The sequence below is a fragment of the Mesoplodon densirostris genome, chromosome 11 (genome assembly GCF_025265405.1).
Source record: "Mesoplodon densirostris isolate mMesDen1 chromosome 11, mMesDen1 primary haplotype, whole genome shotgun sequence".
Lineage (NCBI taxonomy): Eukaryota > Metazoa > Chordata > Mammalia > Artiodactyla > Ziphiidae > Mesoplodon > Mesoplodon densirostris.
This window is the reverse complement of record NC_082671.1, coordinates 81,362,588-81,385,302: the sequence shown is the minus strand read 5'-3', so window position 1 is coordinate 81,385,302 and position 22,715 is coordinate 81,362,588. Positions and strand designations below refer to the sequence as shown.

Sequence of the window (22,715 nt, the reverse complement as noted above, 5' to 3'; positions counted from 1 at the left end):
ATTAAGAAAGAAGGCTTATCAAGATAGCAGTGTGTGATAGCCTAGAGAAGATAACTTATTTATAAAATGGTTAAGAACAATTCTGAATGGGATGCTGCTTTCTCCCTCCTATGCTGTGCAGCTATATCCTCCTACTCTACTAATAAAGAGTTCTTTTGTACTGTTTTCCTTTGAGGACTTGGGAGTCCATGGCAGTCTCCCAAAAGGTCTTATTCTTCCCCTTTGGGTCCTCTCTAATCCACATTGAGTATGCTCAGAACTCCTTATTTCTCAAAACTATTTTTCATCTGATTACTTCTATTCATCTCTTTTTATCCAAGCCTCAGAAATGTCATCAGTTTCATGTTGATTATATTTTCTCTATTCCTTATAAAGTGCTTTTTAATCATTGCCACATTGACCATGTTTTTCTCATTTCTCTCCTAATGGCCATTAATACTTTCTTAAATTGGTGATTTTTTTTAATAGGGTTGTCTTATAGTTCCACGAACCTGTCTCTGACCTAGATTCCACAGATCTGTCCCTATTGATTCTTCTCCAAGAGTACCCTTGACATCCCTCACAGAAGTTTTTGCTTCTCTCCCTGGTGAATGTGAGAACTTCCTCGGATTTTCACCTCTTTGCTAATAAGGCTTCGTTTTTCATAAGTGCCTTGCAGAGAGGAGACACCCAGTAGATAGCTGGTGTCTTACTCATTTAATCCATGAAGGTCTTCCTTGCCCCTTTTTTATGTCCCTGATTCTGATTAGTAAATAGACTTACAGTCTAAAAATCAATGAACTAGGTAGTTCCTAATCTCTTTTGGGTCACAGACCCTTTCCAGAATCTAACAGAAACTATGAACTCTCTCTCTGAGAAAAGGCCCATTTGTACATAGGCCTAAATTTTTGCCTAAATGTAAGTTAAGTTTATATACTGATTCGAGTTCTTCTGTAGACTGCCTATGGTTAGGAATCTCTGCAATATGACAGCTTTCAGCATGATTGAGAACAATCTTTGTGCATGCAGGTTTTGTTATTAACATCTAGCTTTTAACAACATTAATATGCTACTGACTAGCCCAGGTTTTTGTAGTTTTCTGCTTGCAATAATAGGAAAATCCAAGTACTCTTCTCCCTAATGTGGCAAGAACTTAGAATGACTTTTGTTAATTTTAGCTTCTCCATTTTCATACATGATATTTTCAAAACCACCTTCCTAGATAATGTACATCTTTCCTTGACAAACTTTTTTTTTTTTTTTTTTTTTTTTTGCGGTACGCGGGCCTCTCACTGTTGTGACCTCTCCCGTTGTGGAACAGAGGCTCCGGACACGCAGGCTGCGCAGCCCAGCCTCTCCGCGGCATGTGGGATCTTCCCGGACCGGGGCACGAACCCGTGTCCCCTGCATCGGCAGGCGGACTCTCAACCACTGCGCCACCAGGGAAGCCCCCTTGACAAACATTTGCATCTTCTCTGCCTTTTGTCAGCTCAGCCAAATGGTTAAAGGACAAATAACATTCTGTTGACTGTAAAATACCATTTATTGTAAGATGCATCTTGATTTTTATTGTAAGATGCATCTTGATTTTGATGATTTTAGAGTCATTTGCTAGTATCTGTTCCTCAAGTATTCAACTAATATTTTTGACTGCTTATCATGAGGTAGGTCTTATACTGAGTCCTGGGATTACAGAAGCATGACATGCTTATGAAGGGAAGATTTAGATATTATATCTTTGCTATACTCCCTTTGAAGTAATTCTAAGAGAATTTGGGGAAATAACATCTTGTTTTTTTCCAAAAACTTTATGGGATCCTCATGTATTTAGGAGTTCATTCCCCAATCTCTACCCTCAGTTTCTGAAATAATGCCCCTCAAATAACAATGTTTCTCTTAGTCTTTGGGTATTTTTATTAAGTTTTGCTACTCCAGCTTGCCTCTTGTGGTATATATTCATTGTCTTTCTTTGCCTGTGAGATTTTTAAAAAACGTGTTTATTTCTCATCATAGGAGATTGGAAGCAGCTCTTTTTTTCCCCCTCTATGTTTGTCTGGAATAACAGTGGTGTTGTTATGGCTTTTGATTTGGTATAGTAACACTTGCCTCAAATAAACCTCAATAAGTTTAATATATTTCAGGGGGGGAAATTATCTACATTGAAAAATCAAGAAAGAACTAGATTCACCTGGTATTACCTATACTTATGCCTCTTTTTAAAAAAACTTTTTAAAATTTTATTTTAAAGCAATCACAAACTTGCAAAGTGGTTGTTAAGTGTAGAGCAGAGATATTTGTTTGCTGAACCATTTGAGAGTAGGTTGCAAATCTAATGTCCCGTTACCTCTGGTACTTTAGTGCATTTATCTTGTGCAAGGACTCCCTCCTATACAGCCACAATGAAATCATCAGAATCAGGATATTAGCGTTGGTACGGAACTACTATCTAATACTCAGACCACATTCAAGTGTTTGTCAGTTGTCCCAATAATATACAGTTCAGAATCACCTGTTGCGTTTAGTTGTCATGCCCCTTAGTCTTTATCAGTATTTGCTTTCTTTAATGACCTTGACACTTTTGAGTATTACAGACCAATTATTTTGTAGAATGTCCCTCAATTTAGATTTGCCTGATGTTTTCTCATGACTAGATTCAGGTTGTGCATCTTGGCAGGACTATCACAGAGGGATGTTGTGTTGTCTCGTTGTATCCTGTCAGGTGCATATGATTTTGATTCATCCCGTTGTTGATCATGTTCACCTGAGTCACTTGGTTAAGTTGCTGCCTGATGAGTTTCTCTACTGTGAAATTACTCTTTTTTTCTCTTTGTAGTAGGTATTTCTGGGGAAGTACTTTGAAAGTATATGGAAATCTCATTCCTCATCAAAATTCCAGTTTATTCATTTATTTATATCTATGTGGACTCAGAGTTGTCCATTTTATTCAGTGTGTTATAATCCACTTATATCATTATTATTTTTTTTTAAATTTCTTTATTATTTATTTTTGGCTGTGTTGGGTCTTCGTTTCTGTGTGAGGGCTTTCTCTAGTTGCGGCAAGCGGGGGCCACTTTTCATCGTGATGCGCGGGCCTCTCACCGTCGCGGCCTCTCTTGTTGCGGAGCACAGGCTCCAGACGCGCAGGCTCAGTAGTTGTGGCTCACGGGCCTAGCCGCTCCGCGGCATGTGGGATCCTCCCAGACCAGGGCTCGAACCCGTGTCCCCTGCATCGGCAGGTGGACTCCCAACCACTGCGCCACCAGGGAAGCCCTATATCATTATTTTGATGCTTAAATTCTTCTTGATTTAGCCAGCAGAAGTCCCTTCGAGCTGACTTCTGTGTCCTTTTGCATGTCCCCATCGTTCTTTGAGCACTTCTTTGCTTTCTGGTAAAACTTACTCGATTCCAGCACCATAGGGTTCATTCTAGTTTTCTCTCAGTCCATGGTTGTACCTCTTTTCTTTGGCAGTGAGAAACCTGGCTCCCATTGGATAAATCCCCGTGTCTGTAACCCGTCTCCCTTTGTTGCTGCCTCCCCTCCCTGAGCTGATGCCCTTCTCAGCTCAGTTGGGCTCTGACACCCTGCACTGGGATGTTCCCCTGTTGTCCCCAGCGGTCACCCTCTTTATCCTGCTCAGGGTCTGATGCTGCACAGGGCCGTTGCCATGCGTGGATGCCCGGTCACCTCACTCAAGCTCTGACCCTCCATTTCAAGCTGCCCTCTTGTGAGAACCCCTTTATCAGTTCACTTGGGCTCTGATACCCCTTCCTGAGTTGAGATTTGATACAGTCTTTTCTCTAACTAATCTTATATTAAAAGTATATCTACTTGTATTTCAAAATTTTGCAAGTGTTGGTTTGATAGCATGTTTCTGTCAGTTTTTATTCTAAACCAGGATTGACCAGGTAGTAAACATTTTTAGCTTAGTGAGTAAGTAGGCAGAATCAAAGCTATTATGTAGGTACTTACATAACTACCATTTTAACATGTAAAAACCATGCTTAGCTTGTGGGCCATGCAAAATCAAGTGACAGACCAGATTATTTAGAATTTTTTTTTTAGATAACACTGTTATTATGATTTAAGGTTTATAAAATGCCAACTATGCATTCATTCATTTATCCATTATTCAACAAATATTGTTAGGCCCAATGCTAGATTCAACAAAGATGTATCTTACAAGGCAGGTATTATTAATTCATTTTACAGCCAAGATGCTGATACTCTGGTCAAGTAACTTGTTAAACTTATGCAGCTAACAAGTGAAAGAAAAAAATTATTTGTTGACTTTCATCCCCTCAGTTTGATGGTAGAATCCATTCATTAATTAGGGATTCACTTACATTTATCACAGAATTGAATACGGAAAGTGTCAAGTATCTAGGCTAATAGTTTGCTTCTAGTTTATTAACTTTCTGTGAGCTGCTGCAGCTCTGTATGTGTGTATATTAAATATGGTCTGTAATTCATTATTTAAATATAAATGTTAGGCATGCTGACTTTTAACAGGGTTGTACGCATTCAGTTGGTTGGTGTTTTCTCTAGGTGTGGTTTGGAGAAGACCTGCCTCTAAGTCCACGGAGTCCTCTGACCCCCAGACACGGGCCAGGTTTGGCTGATGTTTGTCAGTATGATGAGTGGATAGCTGTGAGGCACGAAGCTACCCTGTTGCCCATGCAAGAAGATCTGTCAATCTGGTTATCTGGTTTATTAGGTAAGGCTTGCAAAGATGCTCAAAATTGTAATCTCTTATTCAGTAAATGTTTATTGAGAATCTTACTCTTTGTCAAGGAATGATAGTTCCAGAGGCTGGGGATCCTCTAGTGAAGGAAATATTTGATGTCATTGTTCTCACCAAGCTTACATTCTAGTTGGGAAGATATTCTGATTCACCCTGACCCTCGGGACTTGAATAGTAAAGCAAGTTTGAGGCTTAATGGAAGAGGTCAGTAGTAAGAGCTGTGAATAATCAACATTTTAATTGTTAATGTTAAAAAATTTTTTAAGTGTATAGGTCTAATTTGGGGGTCTGTATTTTTTTGATTTTTTTTTTTTTCCTCCTTAAACTTGTGTAAGGCATGAGATTCTGGGTGGAATATATGCTGTAGTTAAAATGATTCCTGTTTCTGAGGCTTCGAGGGGCAGAGGTATATGAAACCTAGGAGGAAATGTCAGCTTGGAGAATGCACGGCATCATATTTCTTTACTCAGTTAGAGGACATGAGTGCTCTGAACTTTCTCCCTAGAAAAAAATTCTCTTTTAAATAACAGAATTTCAGGGCCTCCCTGGTGGCGCAAGTGGTTGAGAGTCCGCCTGCCGATGCAGGGGATACGGGTTCGTGCCCCGGTCTGGGAGGATCCCATATGCCGCGGAGCGGCTGGGCCCGTGAGCCATGGCCGCTGAGCCTGCGCGTCCGGAGCCTGTGCTCCGCAACGGGGGAGGCCACAACAGTGAGAGGCCCGCATACCGCAAAAAAAAAAAAAAAAAAAAATAACAGAATTTCATGTAGCATTGTAAGGTTTTCGTGAAAAGGAATATATATGTATAAAGCTCATCTATGGTCTTTGAAGAGAATTAAAAACGCACTAAACACTCACTCTTATATCAGTTTGAAGATTTGGATAATTTCTTAAAAGTTTATTATGTAATAATGCTTCCAAATAAGGGATTTTAGAGGTGAAAAGTTGGTATTTTCTGAGTGCTTGTTACATTGTTATCTTTAATTTTTAAATTGCAACAAAGACCAATTTACTTATAGAGAATCTTTCTTGTGCAAGCAGTTGTAATGTGCAGTGAATCAAAACTTAACCTTAATAGTGGATCTTGAAATATAAAACACTTTGCTGTTTTTAAATGAAATAAAGTAGATGTCATTTATTTTTTCTGTGCTTCTACACCACTGATATTTTTGTTTCAGTTGACTTTCTCTTAATTTGATATTATCTGCTGTTTTAACTGTACCTTCTAAGAGTGAATGCTCGGTGTCTGATCTAATATTTGTCTAGTGTTTCAGCTATAATCCGATTACATTTAATTAAACTTTAACCATATTGTTTGAATTTACTGTTTCTAGAAGGCTCTTAGCTTTGAAATATGTTTTTAGGTATTGAAGTTAAGGCAGAAAGGTTATTGGAAGAACTTGATAATGGAGTACTGTTATGCCAACTGATTGATGTTCTTCAAAACACGGTGAAAACATGCAACTCTGAAGAACCAGTGGTAAGAAAATGTTTGACAGTAGTGATTTAATACCTTGGTACATATGGATTTGCTTATGTACATTTCTTATCATCTCTACAAGGTTGTAAACTTCCAACGCAACTATATGTAAAATCTTGGATAATTTACTTAATCTTTTTGAGCATCTGAAAAAATATTCTCACTTGTAAAATGGAGATATTAACATTTACCTTGTAGGATATATTTTTGAGGATTCAGCAACATTAAATGAGATAATATATAGATAGTGGTTAGCTTATATAGATAATGCCTGGTGTATAGTAAATATCTAAATAGCTAGTTCTTCTTGAGAACAATAATAGTACCTTCCTTATAGGATTCCTGTGAGAGTTAAATGAAAAAAGAAAAAAGAGGTTGTGATGGTTCCTGGCACACAGTTAAGAGCTATTATCATCATCTTTTTATTCTTTATATATTGTCTTCATGGTAAATTCATAAATATTGGTTGAATGAATAATACTTTTTTTAGACTCTTTTCTACCGTTGACCCTGAAGTTGGGATTTGAGGTAGATAAGGTTTCCTCTCTTTTCATCAAATATGGGTATTTTCACTCATGGGATCTGGTGTCTGTGAGTGTGTATTCTAGATATTAACATAGTGCTGGTGGAAATATAAAGTAGTACCATCTTTCTTGGGGGATAATGGATAACATATATCACATTGAAAATAAAGCACATCCTTTGATACGTAATATAATTCTAATTCCAGGAATTTATTCTAAGAAAATAACCACAAATTCACAAAAACAACTATGCAAAAAAAATTAAGAACAACCTAAATGCTCATCAGTAGAGAAGTTGTTTAAAATTAATTATGGTACCTAAACAGAGTAGAATATTATTTATTCATTAGAAATGACTATTTTAATTTTTTTTAACCTCAAAAGATGCCTGCAACCTATCATTAAGTGTGCATGCACACATACACAAATCAGATTGCAGAATAGCCTGTTTATGTAGCATTCTGTAGGTACAGATATACTTGTATATGGAGATGTCTTACTGAAATGTGGATGAGAAGATTTCAGTTGATACTAACCATCTTTGTATTTGACTGTGTTGATTTTTTTTTCCTATATACAACTAGAAAAACTCACAAGGTTATTGTAATCCTAGAAAATAATAGCAACAGTAAGGAAACATAAGGAACTGGTAATAGTGTGGTTCTCTCCAGGGAGAGAGAGGAACTGAGGGGTAGTGGTAGGAGAAAGACTTATACTCTACTGTGCCCCTTGCATTTTAAAAAACCATATGTGTGAATTTCTTATTCAAGTAAAAATTTGAAACAAAACTGAAAACCCCTCAGCCGGGTTAAGAATGTGCCTGCCAGTGCAGGGGATGCAGGTTTGAGCCCTGGTCCGGGAAGATCCCACATGCCGCAGAGCAACTAGGCCTGTGTGCCACAACTACTGAGCCTGTGCTCTAGAGCCCGCAAGCCACAACTGCTGAGCCCACGTGCCACAAGTACTGAAGCCTGCACGCCTAGAGCCCGTGCTCCACAAGAGAAGCCACTGCAATGAGAAGCCTGCGCACCACAACGAAGAGTAGCCCCCGCTGGCCACAACTAGAGAAAGCCCGTGCACAGCAATGAAGACCCAATGCAGCCAAAAAAAGAGAGATGAATAATTTCTAAAAAAAAAAAAAAAAAAAAACCCTCAGCCTCAGCAGGATTATCTGAATACTTTTGGTCCAGGAAATAAAAAATTAGGATTCTTTAAAACTTAGCTTGTCAATTTTCAAAGAACTTTAATTAAGAATGGGCTACTACTTCCTTGTTTGAAAGTCTCCTCAAGAAACTCAGAACCGTATTTATGAATATGCAAATAAGGAAGTTAGCAAAATTGAGACTGTGTAAACCTTTAACATAGCAATAATTTTGTGTTTGTATTGAACTGTGTTTGGAGAGATATACTATAAAGATGTGCTTTGGAATTATTAGACTGTCATTTTTTATCTTAACTAAGACTCTCATGTCATTTTAAAAAGAAAAGTTAGAGTTGCGTGATCTTACTGCTAATTTTGACCTGACTGTTTTCCTAGGAATCATTTTCTAGAATATGCTTAATGAAAAGCAAAATAAAATGATTTTTGAAGATGCCTTTTTCCTCTAGTGCTATGCACTTTTTAGTTACATTCAATGCACTGAACATTTATTTAGTAATATTGAAATGGATATTTAATGAAAATATCCTTGATGCATGTTTGAAATTATTCTTTTGTCTTTTCCAGAATTTTCCAATGAGGAAAGTGCCCTGTAAGAAGGATGCTGCATCAGGTTCGTTCTTTGCTAGAGACAATACTGCGAACTTCCTTCACTGGTGCAGGCACATCGGGGTTGATGAGACTTACCTCTTTGAATCTGAAGGTTTAGGTAAGTGTTGTTGTTGTGTTTAATGTTTATTAGGATATTTTTGTATGCCTCACTTCTAATTTTTCTTTCCAAATAAGGACTCAAATGCCACATCTCATTTTACTAGAAACATTTATACTCTAAATATATGTAAACAATTGGAGAATCAGATTCCAGATCAAATGTGTGATAAAAGCTTTTCATTTATGTTTTAGATTCTATATATCTAGAATGGCCTGGACATATTTTACTTCCTAAATGAGTTGGCTATGGGAAGGTTTTGGACTGATGCTTAACTAATTAATGTTTTCATCAAGAATTACTCTATCAAGTCTAAGTTACTAGTAATTTCTCTTTAACTAGATAATTACAGAAATAACAGAAGGCCAAATGATGTATGTTCATGGTGTTTAGATTTACCTCGTAAACAGTAGCTGCCAATTTGGTTATCTAAATGGGCTAATGCTTTTTAAAAGTCATGCTCTATTGAAGAATTATTGATGTATTTTCTCATTTCATTTAAGTCAACAGAAACATCTGTGCAGTGACCAAAGTGAAAGCTATCTAAGTTTTAGACTATATATTTCCTCAAAGTATTTATGCACACACACACACACACAGAATTTATAATGTTTTGATAAGAGCAGTAGCATACCAAGGGCGGGGGTCATGGGAATAGTATTCGGCCCTGGTAGAGAGAAATATTTTGTCACTGACATTGCTTAGAATTGCCGGTTCATGGTGATAATAAAAAGCAAACCAACTTTTTAGTTGGTTTCATTATTGTTTTAGGTTATTAATATTGTAAATATTTCTATTGACCATGCACACCCTGTTGCCTGCAGACAGGTAGCTGTTCCCCACTGTTACCTGTTTAGTATGCCTCTGGATATTCTTATCCAGTGTAGAATTAAAACTAATGGATTGCTGTTTTACCCCCCAGTTTGCACCCTGTTTTAATCCAGGTGTGCTGATCATTAAGCATATTAGGTTTCTTTTTATTCATAGCATTTAAAAAAATTGAGTTATGTTCACGTAACATAAAATTTATCATTTCAAAATGTAGATTTCAGTGGTTTTTAGTATACTCACGATTTGTGCAGATATCACCACTTATTAATTCCAGAACATTTCCATCACTCCAAAAAGAAACCCCATACCTGTTAGCAGTTGGACCCAGTTACTCCCTATCTCCATCCTTTGGCAACCACCAGTCTACTTTCTTTCTCTATAGATTGGCATACTCTGGACTTTTCATATAAATAAAATCATGCAATATGTAGCTTTTGTGTCTGGCTATTTTCAGTTAGCATTATGGGTCATTTATGTTGTAGCATCTAACAGTACTTCATTCCTTTTTATGGCTGAATGATATTTCGTTGTATGGATATACCACATTTTTAAAATCTACTATCAGCTGATGGACATTTTGATTGTTTCTGTTTTGGGGTTATTATTAATAATGCTGCTATGAACATTTGTATGCAAGTTTTTGAGTGAACATATGTTTTAAATTCAGGGATATACCTAGGAGTGGAATTATTGGGTCATATGGTAATTCTGTGTTTATCTGTTTGAGGAACTACCAAACTGTTTTCACAGTGGCCACACCATTTTACATTCCCAGTAGCAATGCACAAAGGTTCCAATTTCTTCACATAGTTGTCAACACTTGTTATTGTTTTTTAAAATTACAGCTGACCCTTGAACAATCCAGGAGCTAGGGGCAGCGGTCCCCTAACCCTGCAGTCAAAAATCTGGATATAACTTTACAGTCAGCCCTTTGTATCCATGGTTCTGAATCCACAGATTCAACCAACCACAGATCTTATAGTACTATAGTATGTATTTATTGAAAAAAATCCATGTGTAAGTGGACCCACACAGTTCAAACCATGTTGTTCAAGGGTCAACTGTATAACCATCCTAGTGGGTGTGAAGTGGTATCTCATTGTGGTTTTGATTTGCATTTCCCTAACGACTAATGATGTTGAGCATCTTTACATGGGCTTATTGGCCATTTGTATATCTTTTTTACAGAAATGTCCATTCAAATCTTCTGCTCATTTTTGGGGGAGTCAATTGTCTTTTTTTTTGTAGACTTGTAAGAGTTCTTTCTTTATTCTGGATATTAGGCCCTTATTAGATATATGATTTGCAAATATGTACTTCTGGTCTTTGGGTTGCCTTTTCACTTTCTTTTCATAGTGTCCTTTGATGCATAAAAGTTTTTAATTTTGATGAAGTTCAGTTTATCTTTTCTTTGATTGCTTGTGCTTTTGGTGTCATATCTAAAAAACCATTGCCTAATCCAAGATCACACAGATTTTCACCTATTTTTCCTTCTAGGATTTTTATAGGTTTAGCTTTTACATTTTGGTCTTTAATGCATTTTGAGTTATTTTTTGTATACGGTGTGAAGAAGGAGCCTAAATTCATTCTTTTGCATGTAGATATCCAGTTGTCTTAGCACCATTTGTTGAAAAGACTTTTTTCCCCTTTGAGTTGTCTTGGCACCCTTGTTGAAAATCAATTGAACATAAACATATGAGTTTATTTCTGGACACTTTCATTCCACTGGTCTGTATGTCTATCCTTAAGCCAGTAAACACTGTCCTGATTACTGTAGTTTTCAAATTGGGTAGTATGAGTCTTCCAACTTTGTGCTTTTTAAAAGTTGTTTTGGCTATTCTATATTTCTTACAGTTCTTTATGAATTTTATCATCAGCTTGTCCATTTCTGGAAAAAAAAAAGGCTTGGAATTTTGATAGGGATTGTACTGAATTTGTAGGTTAGTTTGGAGAGTATTACAATAACAATATATGTCTTCCAATCCATGAACATAGGATGTCTTTCAATTTATTTATATCTTATTTAATTTCTTTCAACAATATTTTATAGTTTTCAGTGTACAAGTCTTAAAATTCTTTTGTTAAATTTATTCCTAAGTACTTTATTCTTCTTGAAGCTATTGTGAATGTAATCATTTCCTTAATTACATTTCAGATTGTTTATTGCTAATGTATAAAGTGCAATGACTTTTGTATATTGATCTCATATCCTGCAACTTTGCTGAACTTGCTTATTAGCTCTATTAGTTTTTTTGTAGATTCTTCAGGGTTTTCTAAACAAAGGACCATATCACTTGTAAATATAGTTTTCCTTCTTCCTTTCCAATCTAGATGGCTTTTATTTATTTTTCTTGCCCAAATGCCCTGGCTAGAACCTCAAGTACAATGTTGAATAGAAGTGGTAAGAGTGGACATCCTTCCTTTCCCTGGTCTTAGCCTCAAGGAAGACATTCAGTCCTTCACCATTAATAATGATGTTAGCTATGGGCTTTCCAGAGATGTCTATTTTCATATTTATAAAGTTCTCTTCTGTTTCTAGTTTGTTGAGTCTTTTTTTGTCATGAAAGGGTGTTTGATTGTCAAAAGCGTTTTCTGTGTCTACTGAGATAATTGTACATTTCTTTTCCTTTATTTTATCAATATGGTGAATTATATTGATTGATTTTCATACGTTGAACCAACCTTGCATTTCTGGGATAAATCTCACTTGCTGCTGGATTCAGTTTGCCAGTATTTCATTGAGAATTTTTTACATCCGTGTTCATAAAGGATATTTGTCTTTAGTTTTCTTGTGATGTCTTTTTCTGACTTTGATATCAGGGTAATATAGGCCTCATAGAATGAGTAGAGAAGTGCTCTCTCCTCTTCTATTTTTGGAAGAGTTGAAGAAGGCTGTTAACACATAGTCCTGTGCTAAAGATAGTTTAGAATAAAATTGAAGTGATAAGTTTCTTCAATAATATCTCCTGTTAAGAGATCTGAAATATTAATAATTTAATGTTACTAAGCTCTTAGTTTTTTAGACTTAAAATACTACACAGGTAAGCATCCATGGTAAATTTTAATCTTCTTGTTAACCATTTTCTTTTTAATTTCAGGAAGATGATAATATGTAGAAAAAGTAAAAGTCTTTTCTAAGTCTCCAAATAAGTAACGCTACTGTCTTTTCTTTTACTTTACTTCTTTCATGCCATAAATTTATTTGCCTATTTAATTTGCCCCCTAAAATATGTGGTCTTATTTTTCACAGTTTTGCACAAAGATCCGAGACAGGTGTATCTTTGTCTTCTTGAAATTGGTCGAATTGTGTCAAGGTATGTATTCCACAATATTTCAGAATTTCAATGTCATAAACATTTTTTAAGCTGCTTTGTTTTATCTAGAACACTTTTCTATAAATGAAAATAATTTTTGATTGGAATAAAGGTAACTTAATTTACTATTTTTTCTTTCTTTTTGTTTCTTTATTAACTTTGTTCTGTTCACGTGAGCCATGTCATGTGTCAACATCTGCTTGCTCATGTAGCTTGCCTTCATTTAGTATTAAACTGTACAAGTGGGTACTTACATTTTTCAGATCAAAAGTAGAGTAAGAGCATGCAATCTTTAAGCAGTTCAAGGCGAGGCAAGTCCTTTGGACCCAAAGAGGGTCTGACCAGAAGGCTGAAACCTGGTATCCTCCATACCTAGCTCGACCCCATCTTCACTCACGAGATGACTTGGTTTTTGGTTTTTGTTTTTTTTAACAAGCTGATTTTTAAAGGTACGTTTAGGATCCCTGATTGAATGTTGGGAGCATCCAGTAACCCAAATATATATATATGCTATGATGTAAAGATGATAATCTGAACTTGTGGCAATCTGTGGGACATTATAAAGCATTTCCAGATGTCCCAGTGAAACAACTGGTAGAAGAGAGTCATACAGACTCTATTTAAAAATAAAAGATAACCGGGCCTCCCTGGTGGCGCAGTGGTTGAGAGTCCGCCTGCCGATGCAGGGGATACGGGTTCGTGCCCCGGTCTGGGAGGATCCCATATGCCGTGGAGTGGCTGGGCCCGTGAGCCATGGCCGCTGGGCCTGCGCGTCCGGAGCCTGTGCTCCGCAACGGGAGAGGCCACAACAGTGAGAGGCCCGCATACCGCAAAAAGAAAAAAAAAAAAAAATAAAAAATAAAATAAAAGATAACCTATTGTGATATACATGGAAGTACTTGGTTCAGACTTCACTTGTTTGATGAGATCTCATGATTGGTTTTCAGCTATGGGGTTGAGCCACCAGTATTAGTAAAATTTGAGAAAGAAATTGAGCTAGAAGAGACCTTACTTAATACTTCTGGGCCTGAAGATTCCATCAGCATTCCAAAATCATGCTGTCAGCATGAAGAGCTGCACGAAGCTGTAAGTAATTGCACACTTTGTTTCAACTATGATGCATCAGAATCTCATAGTTCACCAGAAGTGTTCCTCCTTCATTTTTATTGTACTTGAAGAGGGAAAAAAAAGTAGCATGAATGAAAGTATTTACTGCAGTCTTATTTATAAGGCTGAAAAATTGGAAGCAATGTAAATACTCTCAAATTGTGTAATGGCTAGGTAAATTAGGATTTACTATTTTAGCAGAATAATCATTTTTTGTAATCATTATGAAGACTATATAGCAACAAGAAAAATGTTTATTTGTGAGAAGTATGTATCAGAACAAGGAGAATGAAAATAATTGATATTAGGGTAGTACCTTTACAGATGATTTTAATTTCTTTAGCTATTTCCTTTAATGTTAAAATGTTAATTACACAATAGCTAAAACCAGAAGAGAACATTTTTTATTCACAGCACTTACTCCTTTTAGGCTCACCAACTTATTTAGATTGTGGGTTAGTGCTGATTTGTACTGCTGAATATAAGTGGTATTTGGATATTTTAAACAAAGAAAATAAATGACCTTTCATGCCTGCAAGCTTGTTATGAAAACTAAAAGGAACACATTTCTTTAAATATATATGTGCTATATGAATATATTCAGAATCCATCTATACATATGTGACCTGCTCAGATCTTATGGTCGTGTTTAAAATTAAGGAACAATTATCTGATTCATTATTTTGAGTGCTGTTAAGAAATACACAACTGCAATTCTGTGTACCTAAGAAACCTTAATGGATAGAAAATAATGACTGAAATAATTACCTCCTTTCAAATTACTTTGTTATCTAACTTGTAAATGGTTCAAATAATTGTAAATTCTTTACCCAAGTTCAGAATGTTTTTTAGCCATCTTATGCATGTGGTATGTATGTGTGTGTATGCATGTGTGTACATATGTGCTCATATAACCAGACTGTGAACAAGATAAACTTCATTGAATGGCTTATGAAAATCAGTTCTGTTTATGATCATGTTATTTTGTTAAATGAATGATGTAGGGAGATAAATCTGGATCCTTCTGATCAGGCCTGGGTGAATCCACATGTGTCCATTCTGTGTAGATAATTAAGACACTCATAAATTTCTGTTAGTGCTCAGGTAAGTTGGGTATATCTGAAGAGACTTTCTTTAACATCATGCCTAAGTGCAATTAAGTGAATTTGTTTAGATATACTCTGTGTGACAAGTAGTTGAGAAAAATATACATGGCCTTGCTTTTTCAAAAATATAATTTTAGGAAAACAAAATGGTTTCCATAGTGGCTGATATGTGACTTTTTTTTCAAATCAAACATATCTCAGCAAATATTTTCATTTAATCAATTTATATTAATTTCCATTTTTTTTGGTAGGAGTTTATTAATTTATTTATTTTTGCTGTGTTGGGTCTTCGTTTCTGTGCGAGGGCTTTCTCTAGCTGTGGCAAGCGGGGGCCACTCTTCATTGCAGTGCGCGGGCCTCTCACTATCGCGGCCTCTCGTTGCGGAGCACAGGCTCCAGACGCGCAGGCTCAGTAGTCGTGGCTCATGGGCCCAGTCGCTCCGCGGCATGTGGGATCCTCCCAGCCCAGGGCTCGAACTCCTGTCCCCTGCATCAGCAGGCAGATTCTCAACCACTGCGCCACCAGGGAAGCCCAATTTCCATGTTTTAAATAAAGAATTCCTGAATTTTAATTTTTATTCCAGTTTTTACCATTTTTAAGATATTTACTGCAGTTAAAAATTCTGTAAGCCCCTTGAGGAGTACAGGTAGGATTTTCTCCTCAGTTCTCATCTCCTTAGCAGACTATTGAAACAAAGTGAGTGCTTTTAGAAAAATGCCTCTTGAGTTGAAATTTTTAGAATTTACCTAGTCTTGGGTGAATATTGGATTGGCCAAAAAGTTCGCTTGGGTTTTTCGTAAGATGTTATGGAAAAACCCGAATGAACTTTTTGCCCAGCCCAATAGCTATAAATGGACCTCTACCTATTTTAACAGTAACTTGGGAACAAATATGGATATTCCCCCATACATACAGTATTACTTTCACATGGTGTTAAGGGACAAGTGAAAATTCCTGGTTAAACTTTATCTAACTGGTCCATCTTTGATTTGACAGATATATTAATCCAAGTCTTAAAACAATTCAAGCTTAGTAACGAACTGTTTCCTATGACTGAATGAATGTGTTTTGAATTGACTTCACTGTGTACACATTCACAGACCTCCTCCGGTGGTCAGTGAGTACGCGACGAGCCTGATTGCACTTGGGCAGAGAGAGAGAGAGAGAGAGACTCCAGACTTCCTCACTGTTAGGTTATTAGATTAGCCAATGTCTAATCTCAATATTTGACAACAAGTAAAAGAGAAGAGATAATAAATAGTTGAACTGTCTTTAAATTTTTATCTTTGAGTTTGATTTTCCCAACTATCAAATAACCTTGCATTTTAACATTAAACAAAATAGTATTTGTCACAAGCAGTAAATCTTGTTTATTTTTAATCTTAGGTTAAACACATTGCTGAAGACCCTCCTTGTAGTTGTTCTCATCGATTTTCTATTGAGTACTTATCTGAAGGACGGTATCGACTAGGAGATAAAATACTTTTTATAAGAGTAAGTCCACTGTTTACATCCTGTTTAATCTTGTTTTGAAATTGAATTTATTGCTTGACCAACCTTCTTTTGTTCCCCTTTTACTTTTTAAAAAATTGGAATAGAGGATGTTATTAATGGAAGAATTTCACTGTATAGGAGGAAATATATGGAATATTTTCAAGAGTATATAATGTGTTTAGGTAAACACACTTAACATAGCAAACAACTAATTAAGCTAAGGCTATTTGGACATTGAATATAATTGGGGGAAAAAATCTTTGAATACCTCAGGTAACTTATTCCATTTTTTAGATTTCCTAAAGAGGAATAATTTTCTATCATCATAAGAAGAAAAAAGCAAAACCAGAACATCTAATAAGATTAAATGTCAGTAAGAAGAAAAAGAAATAGAAACATTGCAGTTGATAATAATATAGACTTTGGGTCTTAAGTATGAAGCCTTTTTTTCACTGACACAGCATCAGCATCTATATGCTGATGCTAATATGCTAATATTATGCTAATATATTAGCATATGCTAATATACATGCTTATTTTCTTCCTTTGTCCCATCTGCAATCTGCAATTGATTAATTGTCCCCTTTGCTGATAAGGAGATTGAAGTTTACCTGTTCATCATTCTGTCCACTTATAGATACAAGAGCTGTTTTATTCCCAATTTAGGAATGTAATATAAAGGTATGTAAAAAATATAATTTTACCGGGCTTCCCTGGTGGCGCAGTGCTTGAGAGTCCGCCTGCAGATGCAGGGGACATGGGTTCGTGCCCCGGTCCGGGAGGATCCCACATGCTGTGAAGCAGCTGGTCCCGTGAGCCATGGCCGCTGAGCCTGCACGTCCAGAGCCTGTGCTCTGCAACGGGAGAGGCCACAGCAGTGAGAGGGCCACGTACCGCAAAAAAAAAAAAAAAAAAAAAAAAAAATATATATATATATATATATATAATTTTACCACTTATATTTTCTTTTATTTCATATATTATCATTAGTTCCCCATACCCTGTTCAACTCATACAGAAACAGGTATATGCATTTTGTGTTTTAATTAGCTTTCTTTTTTTAAGCAGTATGATATAGTGGTAGTGCACAGAGCATGGGATTTAGAGTTAAAATTTGCAGAGCAGTCACATACAACTGTGCAGATTTGTCTGCTGAATGAATAGGGGCCTGAGTCCGTCCAGCTTGGGCTGCGCTGGCAGACCCAGGATATATCTTGTCAACACAAAAGCACCTTTTGGGTTGGGCAGCCTGGTGCATTTGAGGCCAGGCCAAGCTGTGTGGTTTGGGACAGTTTCCTTAATCTCTCAGAGCCATAATTTTCTCATCTGCAAAGAAGAACTAGTAATAAATTATATCAAAGTTTTTGAAAGATTAAATTGATATGATACATATGAAAGTAATTTGTTAAATTCTAACATACAAGTTTTGGTAGTTTTTATGTTTCTTCTGTAATTATGTTTTTCTTTAGTGTGAGACTTTTTTTCTCTCCTCCCCTCCTTCACTCTCCCTTTTCCTTTCTTCCTTCAATATTCAGTCCTTGCAGTTTTGCGTATTAGTAATTTGGATTTTTAGGACGTGTAAATATCTTCCTTACAAACTGGAGGATTCTCTGTTGTTAGTTGCATGATTCAATATGAATTAAATTTGTTACTTTAGTAATACAAGAAAGAGACTGGCAATTTATAGTGAAGCTGTTGGCAAATACACTGAATTTCATAGTCACAGACATCACAGACTATGACTGCTAATGAACCGTAACTGCACCTTACAGTTTTACAGCTTTATTTTTTACTTTCTTTTGGGGGAAAGATGCTTCATGGAAAACATGTCATGGTCCGTGTCGGTGGAGGCTGGGATACTCTTCAAGGATTTTTGCTTAAATATGACCCCTGTCGAATATTACAGTTTGCTACACTAGAACAGAAAATTCTAGCATTTCAAAAAGGAGTTTCTAATGAAAGTGTGCCTGATTCATCTGCCAGAACACCTCAGCCTCCTGAAATGAATCCTTTGTCAGCAGTTAGCATGTTTCAGAAACAAAATTCAAAACCTGGCACACCAGTTGGTATTCCAAGGAGCAAAGAGAAGCAGGTACGTCTGCCAGGTGTGTTGCCACCAGCATCTTCCCTGAAAGGAGGCAGTCTGGCCTTTGGGTCAGTCCGTTCTAAATTTCCAAATTCTCCAGCAGTGTCCTCTCATCTCAAACTCACATCTTCAAAGGGCGTAACAAAGAAACCTCAGTCTCCTTCAAACGATGCATCATCTTCATCTGCTTCTTTAAATCCAGTAGGTAAAAGCACTTTTTCACCAGCTTTATTAAGAACTGCACCTTGTGTATCTGAGTCATTGAGAAAATGTATCTCATCACCCAGTACTCCTAAGGCCAAGCTTATTCCAGCCCAGAAGTTAAGAGATGTGCCTGAGTCTACACTTTTGCCAAATAAGTGTTCTGGAAAAATTGAACCAAAGCATTTGAAACACCATCATGTGTCTTCCAGGGATTATGCAGTCTCTCACTCAGCTGCACATTTAAATTCATCATCAAAGTGTCCAAAGCCACCTAAGGCAAATCTGCACGTAAGGCCTAACCCTTCTCCTTCTTTCCAGTCTCCTGCAAAAGTGACAACATCCAGTTCTAAAACGATAACCACGGGTCTGAGAACACAGTCTCAGCCACGTGTTGGAGCTCCGCAAGCGGGGGCAATGCCAACACAGAAACTTAAGTCAGCCTTGAATTTAAACCAGCCACTTTCTGTATCCTCAGTTGCTCCTGCAAAAGCTGCAGAGAAGTCAAAAGATAATATGGTTTCAGTTGCCAAAAAGCAGCCTCAGAATAAAAGCACGTCCCAGAAGACAGGACCCAGCTCCTCTAGGTCCCCGGGCCGTACCCCGCTGTCCATTGTGAGTCTTCCCCAGTCTTCTGCCAAAGCACAACCTGAACCAAAGTCAGCACAGACTGCCACCAAGAACCAGTGCTTAGCCAAAGGTCCTCCCAAAAGTGGCAAAGCCCCGGCTGCAACCAGGAAGCCACCCTCATCTGGCAAGGAGGCAGTTAGTGGAGATAAAAAACCTTCTGCAAAGAAGAAGGAAGATGATGATCATTATTTTGTTATGACTGGAAGTAAGAAACCTAGAAAATAAACATAATGTGTCATTCTAAGAGAACAGAGGAAGGAAAGAGTGAATGTGTTAGCTGCACACCTTAAAAGTTTCTTCTATTTGTGTTTATCCAAATAGGTTCAGACATTAAGTACAATAAGATGGGGGTAGAGGTTGGGGTGAGGAGGGGACTCATCAGAATTCACACACCTGAATTCACCAGAAAGTACCCTTTTAAGGTGAACAGTGGTAAAATCACCAGGAGATTCTTATTAGTTATAGACATTTATATGATTTTCAGTCCATGACATCTTTGTTAATGTCTGCCCATTAATGGAAATGTAAAGTCAAATAACACTACTAGGTTTATAACTATAGTTGCTGTATTTTGAATATGTGTTAAATATGGAAACAGAAGTGCTAATAGAAACAGAGGTGCTCTTAATATAAGTTATTGCATTTTAGTTTAAAAGCAACGGTTTGGCACTTGTCTTACAAAAGACATCTTGTTTTGTTTCCTGATCAGGATTGCCTGATGGAACAATGCTAAGTACCAATGGCTGCTGCTGATTAGCTTACTGTTACTCTGGGTTTGGTAGAATTGCTATTATTTAAAATTTTTTTAAGCTTTCCAAATCAGAAGGAACTGATTTTTGTAACTGACTTCTATTAAACTTGGTAATATTTTGTTATCAATATTTTTGGTAAAAAAAATAAAATTAAGGTATTGAAATATAAATTGAAATTTGGAAAAAAATTTTTTCACATATTATTTATAAGAACTTATACCTTATATTTTAGATGGACATTGTGCAATGATTTAGTAGCTTTTAGCATATTAGAAATATTTTTTAATAATGTAATTTTCTGTGAGTGCAGATATCAAGTTTTACATTAAAATAATGTTTAACATCAGAATTATGTTTTAACAATCTTAAAATTAAGGTGATATTAAAGAATATTAAAGTGCTACATAAAAATTCTGTCATGTGATTACTGTTTTTCTTTAGCACAATAATACAAATTTTAATTAGAGTTTTCCAATTATGTTAATTTTCTTCAATAAAGTCATGCTGCCTTCAGTTTTCCAATGGCAAATGGACAGTATGTATGCAGCGTTTTCTGTTCTGTAGGCAGATTCTCCAAGGAACTTACCCAGATCATGTAGTGACTATATAGACTCTATCGATCTGGGATGATATTTATAAATAATATGTTTTTTAATAGATTGTGACTTTTAAAAATTGTTAATGTACTTTCAGAAGTTTTAGGGGTGTGTTTAATAACTTTACAGTATTATCAGCTATCACAGGTTATTATATTCAGTATTGAGGTCTGTGTTTCCCTATTTTAAACTAAACTGTTTTTTCTAAAGAAAAATAATGGTTCACACAAATGTGCAATCGTAGAATAAGCATCTTAAGCTGACTACTGATGTTTGTAGATTTTAGAGCAAGAAACTTTTGTATAAAACTAAGCTATCTTTTGTCTGAGAAATACAGTTAAAATCAAAGCTGTATGCAGGCTAGTTTTTGAAATAATTGATGCTTCTCTTCTTAAAAGAGACAGTCACCAAATATTTGGTTGAGTTCCACTGTTGATCTGGGCATTGAGGGAGATAATATTTACATCTTTGGAAAGTGAAGTCAGTGTTCAAGAAGTACCAGAAGCTTTACATTTTTAGTGATGAGAAATATTTAATGCATCTTTCAAAGAGGAATAATTTTACCTTTAAGAAGGAGTTTATTCCTTTGTAAGACCAAACAATTCTGTATCAGTAACTTCAGGAATAAAAGTGTCATCTGGCAGTTCCAAGAACTGGTTTTATTTTTTTGAAAAATTGTAAGTTAATTCATAAATAGCCCTATCTTCATCGGGCTACTGATGGTAGGAATTTCCATCTCCTATAGCTCTGTTATAATTTCACACTTTGATACAGTGAGAATATTCTTGAAATACACATTTTATCCAGTATTCATGATCAGGGAACTTCTCCAATTATATTCACATTGGATGAATTTTTATTTATATATAGCTTACTCTTCCAAAATAAAATTTTTTTTAAAGTAAGCAGTGGCTGAAAGATACTTTCTTCAAATATATTTTGAGATGCCCTTAAAGACCTAGTGTTTCTAATTGTTTTCACAATTTTAAAAGTACATTGTTGAAGTTAGAAAGAAATTATCATTTCTTCTTAATAGTAGTGCAAGATTTTAAGTTCCTTTTTGTTTAATATTTAGTAAAATGAATATTAAGCTTAAATTACTGACGTACCTGGAAGAAGAAATAATGTGTGCTTTCAAAAAAGAATGAAATATTTAAATTTTTCGTTTCTATAATTTGTTAACGTGACTAACATATCAAATAAATCTTCAGAGAAAAATGAAATGCTGATTACTTTTGCATTGTTTGAGCTTACAGTAGATGTTTAAGGCTTATATCTTTAAAATGCTTTGATAAATTAGATGATCTCTAACTTTCCTCTCCACACTGAGTTAATAATTCTTAATAGATAAGGGGAATTTTTTGAGAAAAGAAATTACTGTTCCTTCTGCAATATATATCTGGTACAAAAATCTGTTACTTCTTTAAAAGGCTTTAGTTACAAGTTGTCATGATACAGTCATATCCAGGTTTATGTACTGACTCCATTTGAATCCAGATTTGTGTATATTTTCTTGTGCCAGCAGTGTTTGTATCAGATTTTAACTTATATTTTCTCAAGTATTAAAGTTTAAACATATATACCAAGTCCTTAGTTTACATTTTTTTTGTGTTCTGAATACATTCTGATCACTTGGTTCATGTCAGAAATTGCATATATGAAGCATTCATAATTTGCAGATAGTTTTAATTTTATTGCTATTTAAAATGCTCTTCTGATACCTGTGGAATTTATTTCACTGCTCCTAGGAGATTATCAAGGTTTTGCCATTAATAACGGTATTTGTTCCACAAGTTGTTGTATCTGCTAGAAGTTTGTCTCAGTAAGGCTAGACTCATATTTAATAATCTCTGATGACAGAAATAATTTATAAGTTATGAAAGCAGAATTCTATAGATCACATAAGTATTGTGTTCTCAGAAGGCTACTGACAGTAGGAATTTCCAATTCCTGCAATTCTGTTTTAATTTCACACTTTGATACAGTGAGAATATTCTTGAAATA

General features: G+C 35.9%; 1 protein-coding gene across 3 annotated transcripts in view; it reads left to right on the top strand.

Annotated features, from left to right (window-relative positions):
* GAS2L3 (growth arrest specific 2 like 3) overlaps positions 1-21,667 on the top strand; it is a 34,036-nt gene extending 12,369 nt beyond the window's left edge. For 2 of the 3 annotated variants that reach the window (XM_060113278.1, XM_060113279.1), the window contains exons 3-9: positions 4,527-4,695; positions 6,086-6,201; positions 8,452-8,593; positions 12,675-12,738; positions 13,686-13,824; positions 16,339-16,446; positions 18,257-21,667. In XM_060113278.1, the coding sequence (XP_059969261.1) occupies positions 4,527-4,695; positions 6,086-6,201; positions 8,452-8,593; positions 12,675-12,738; positions 13,686-13,824; positions 16,339-16,446; positions 18,257-19,588 (2,070 nt within the window). In that variant the 3' untranslated portion in view covers positions 19,589-21,667. Of the gene's footprint in view, positions 1-1,576; positions 1,644-4,526; positions 4,696-6,085; positions 6,202-8,451; positions 8,594-12,674; positions 12,739-13,685; positions 13,825-16,338; positions 16,447-18,256 lie in introns of those variants that run through there. The other variant, XM_060113277.1, reaches the window with a different exon arrangement.
* Positions 21,668-22,715: the final 1,048 nt, after the last annotated feature.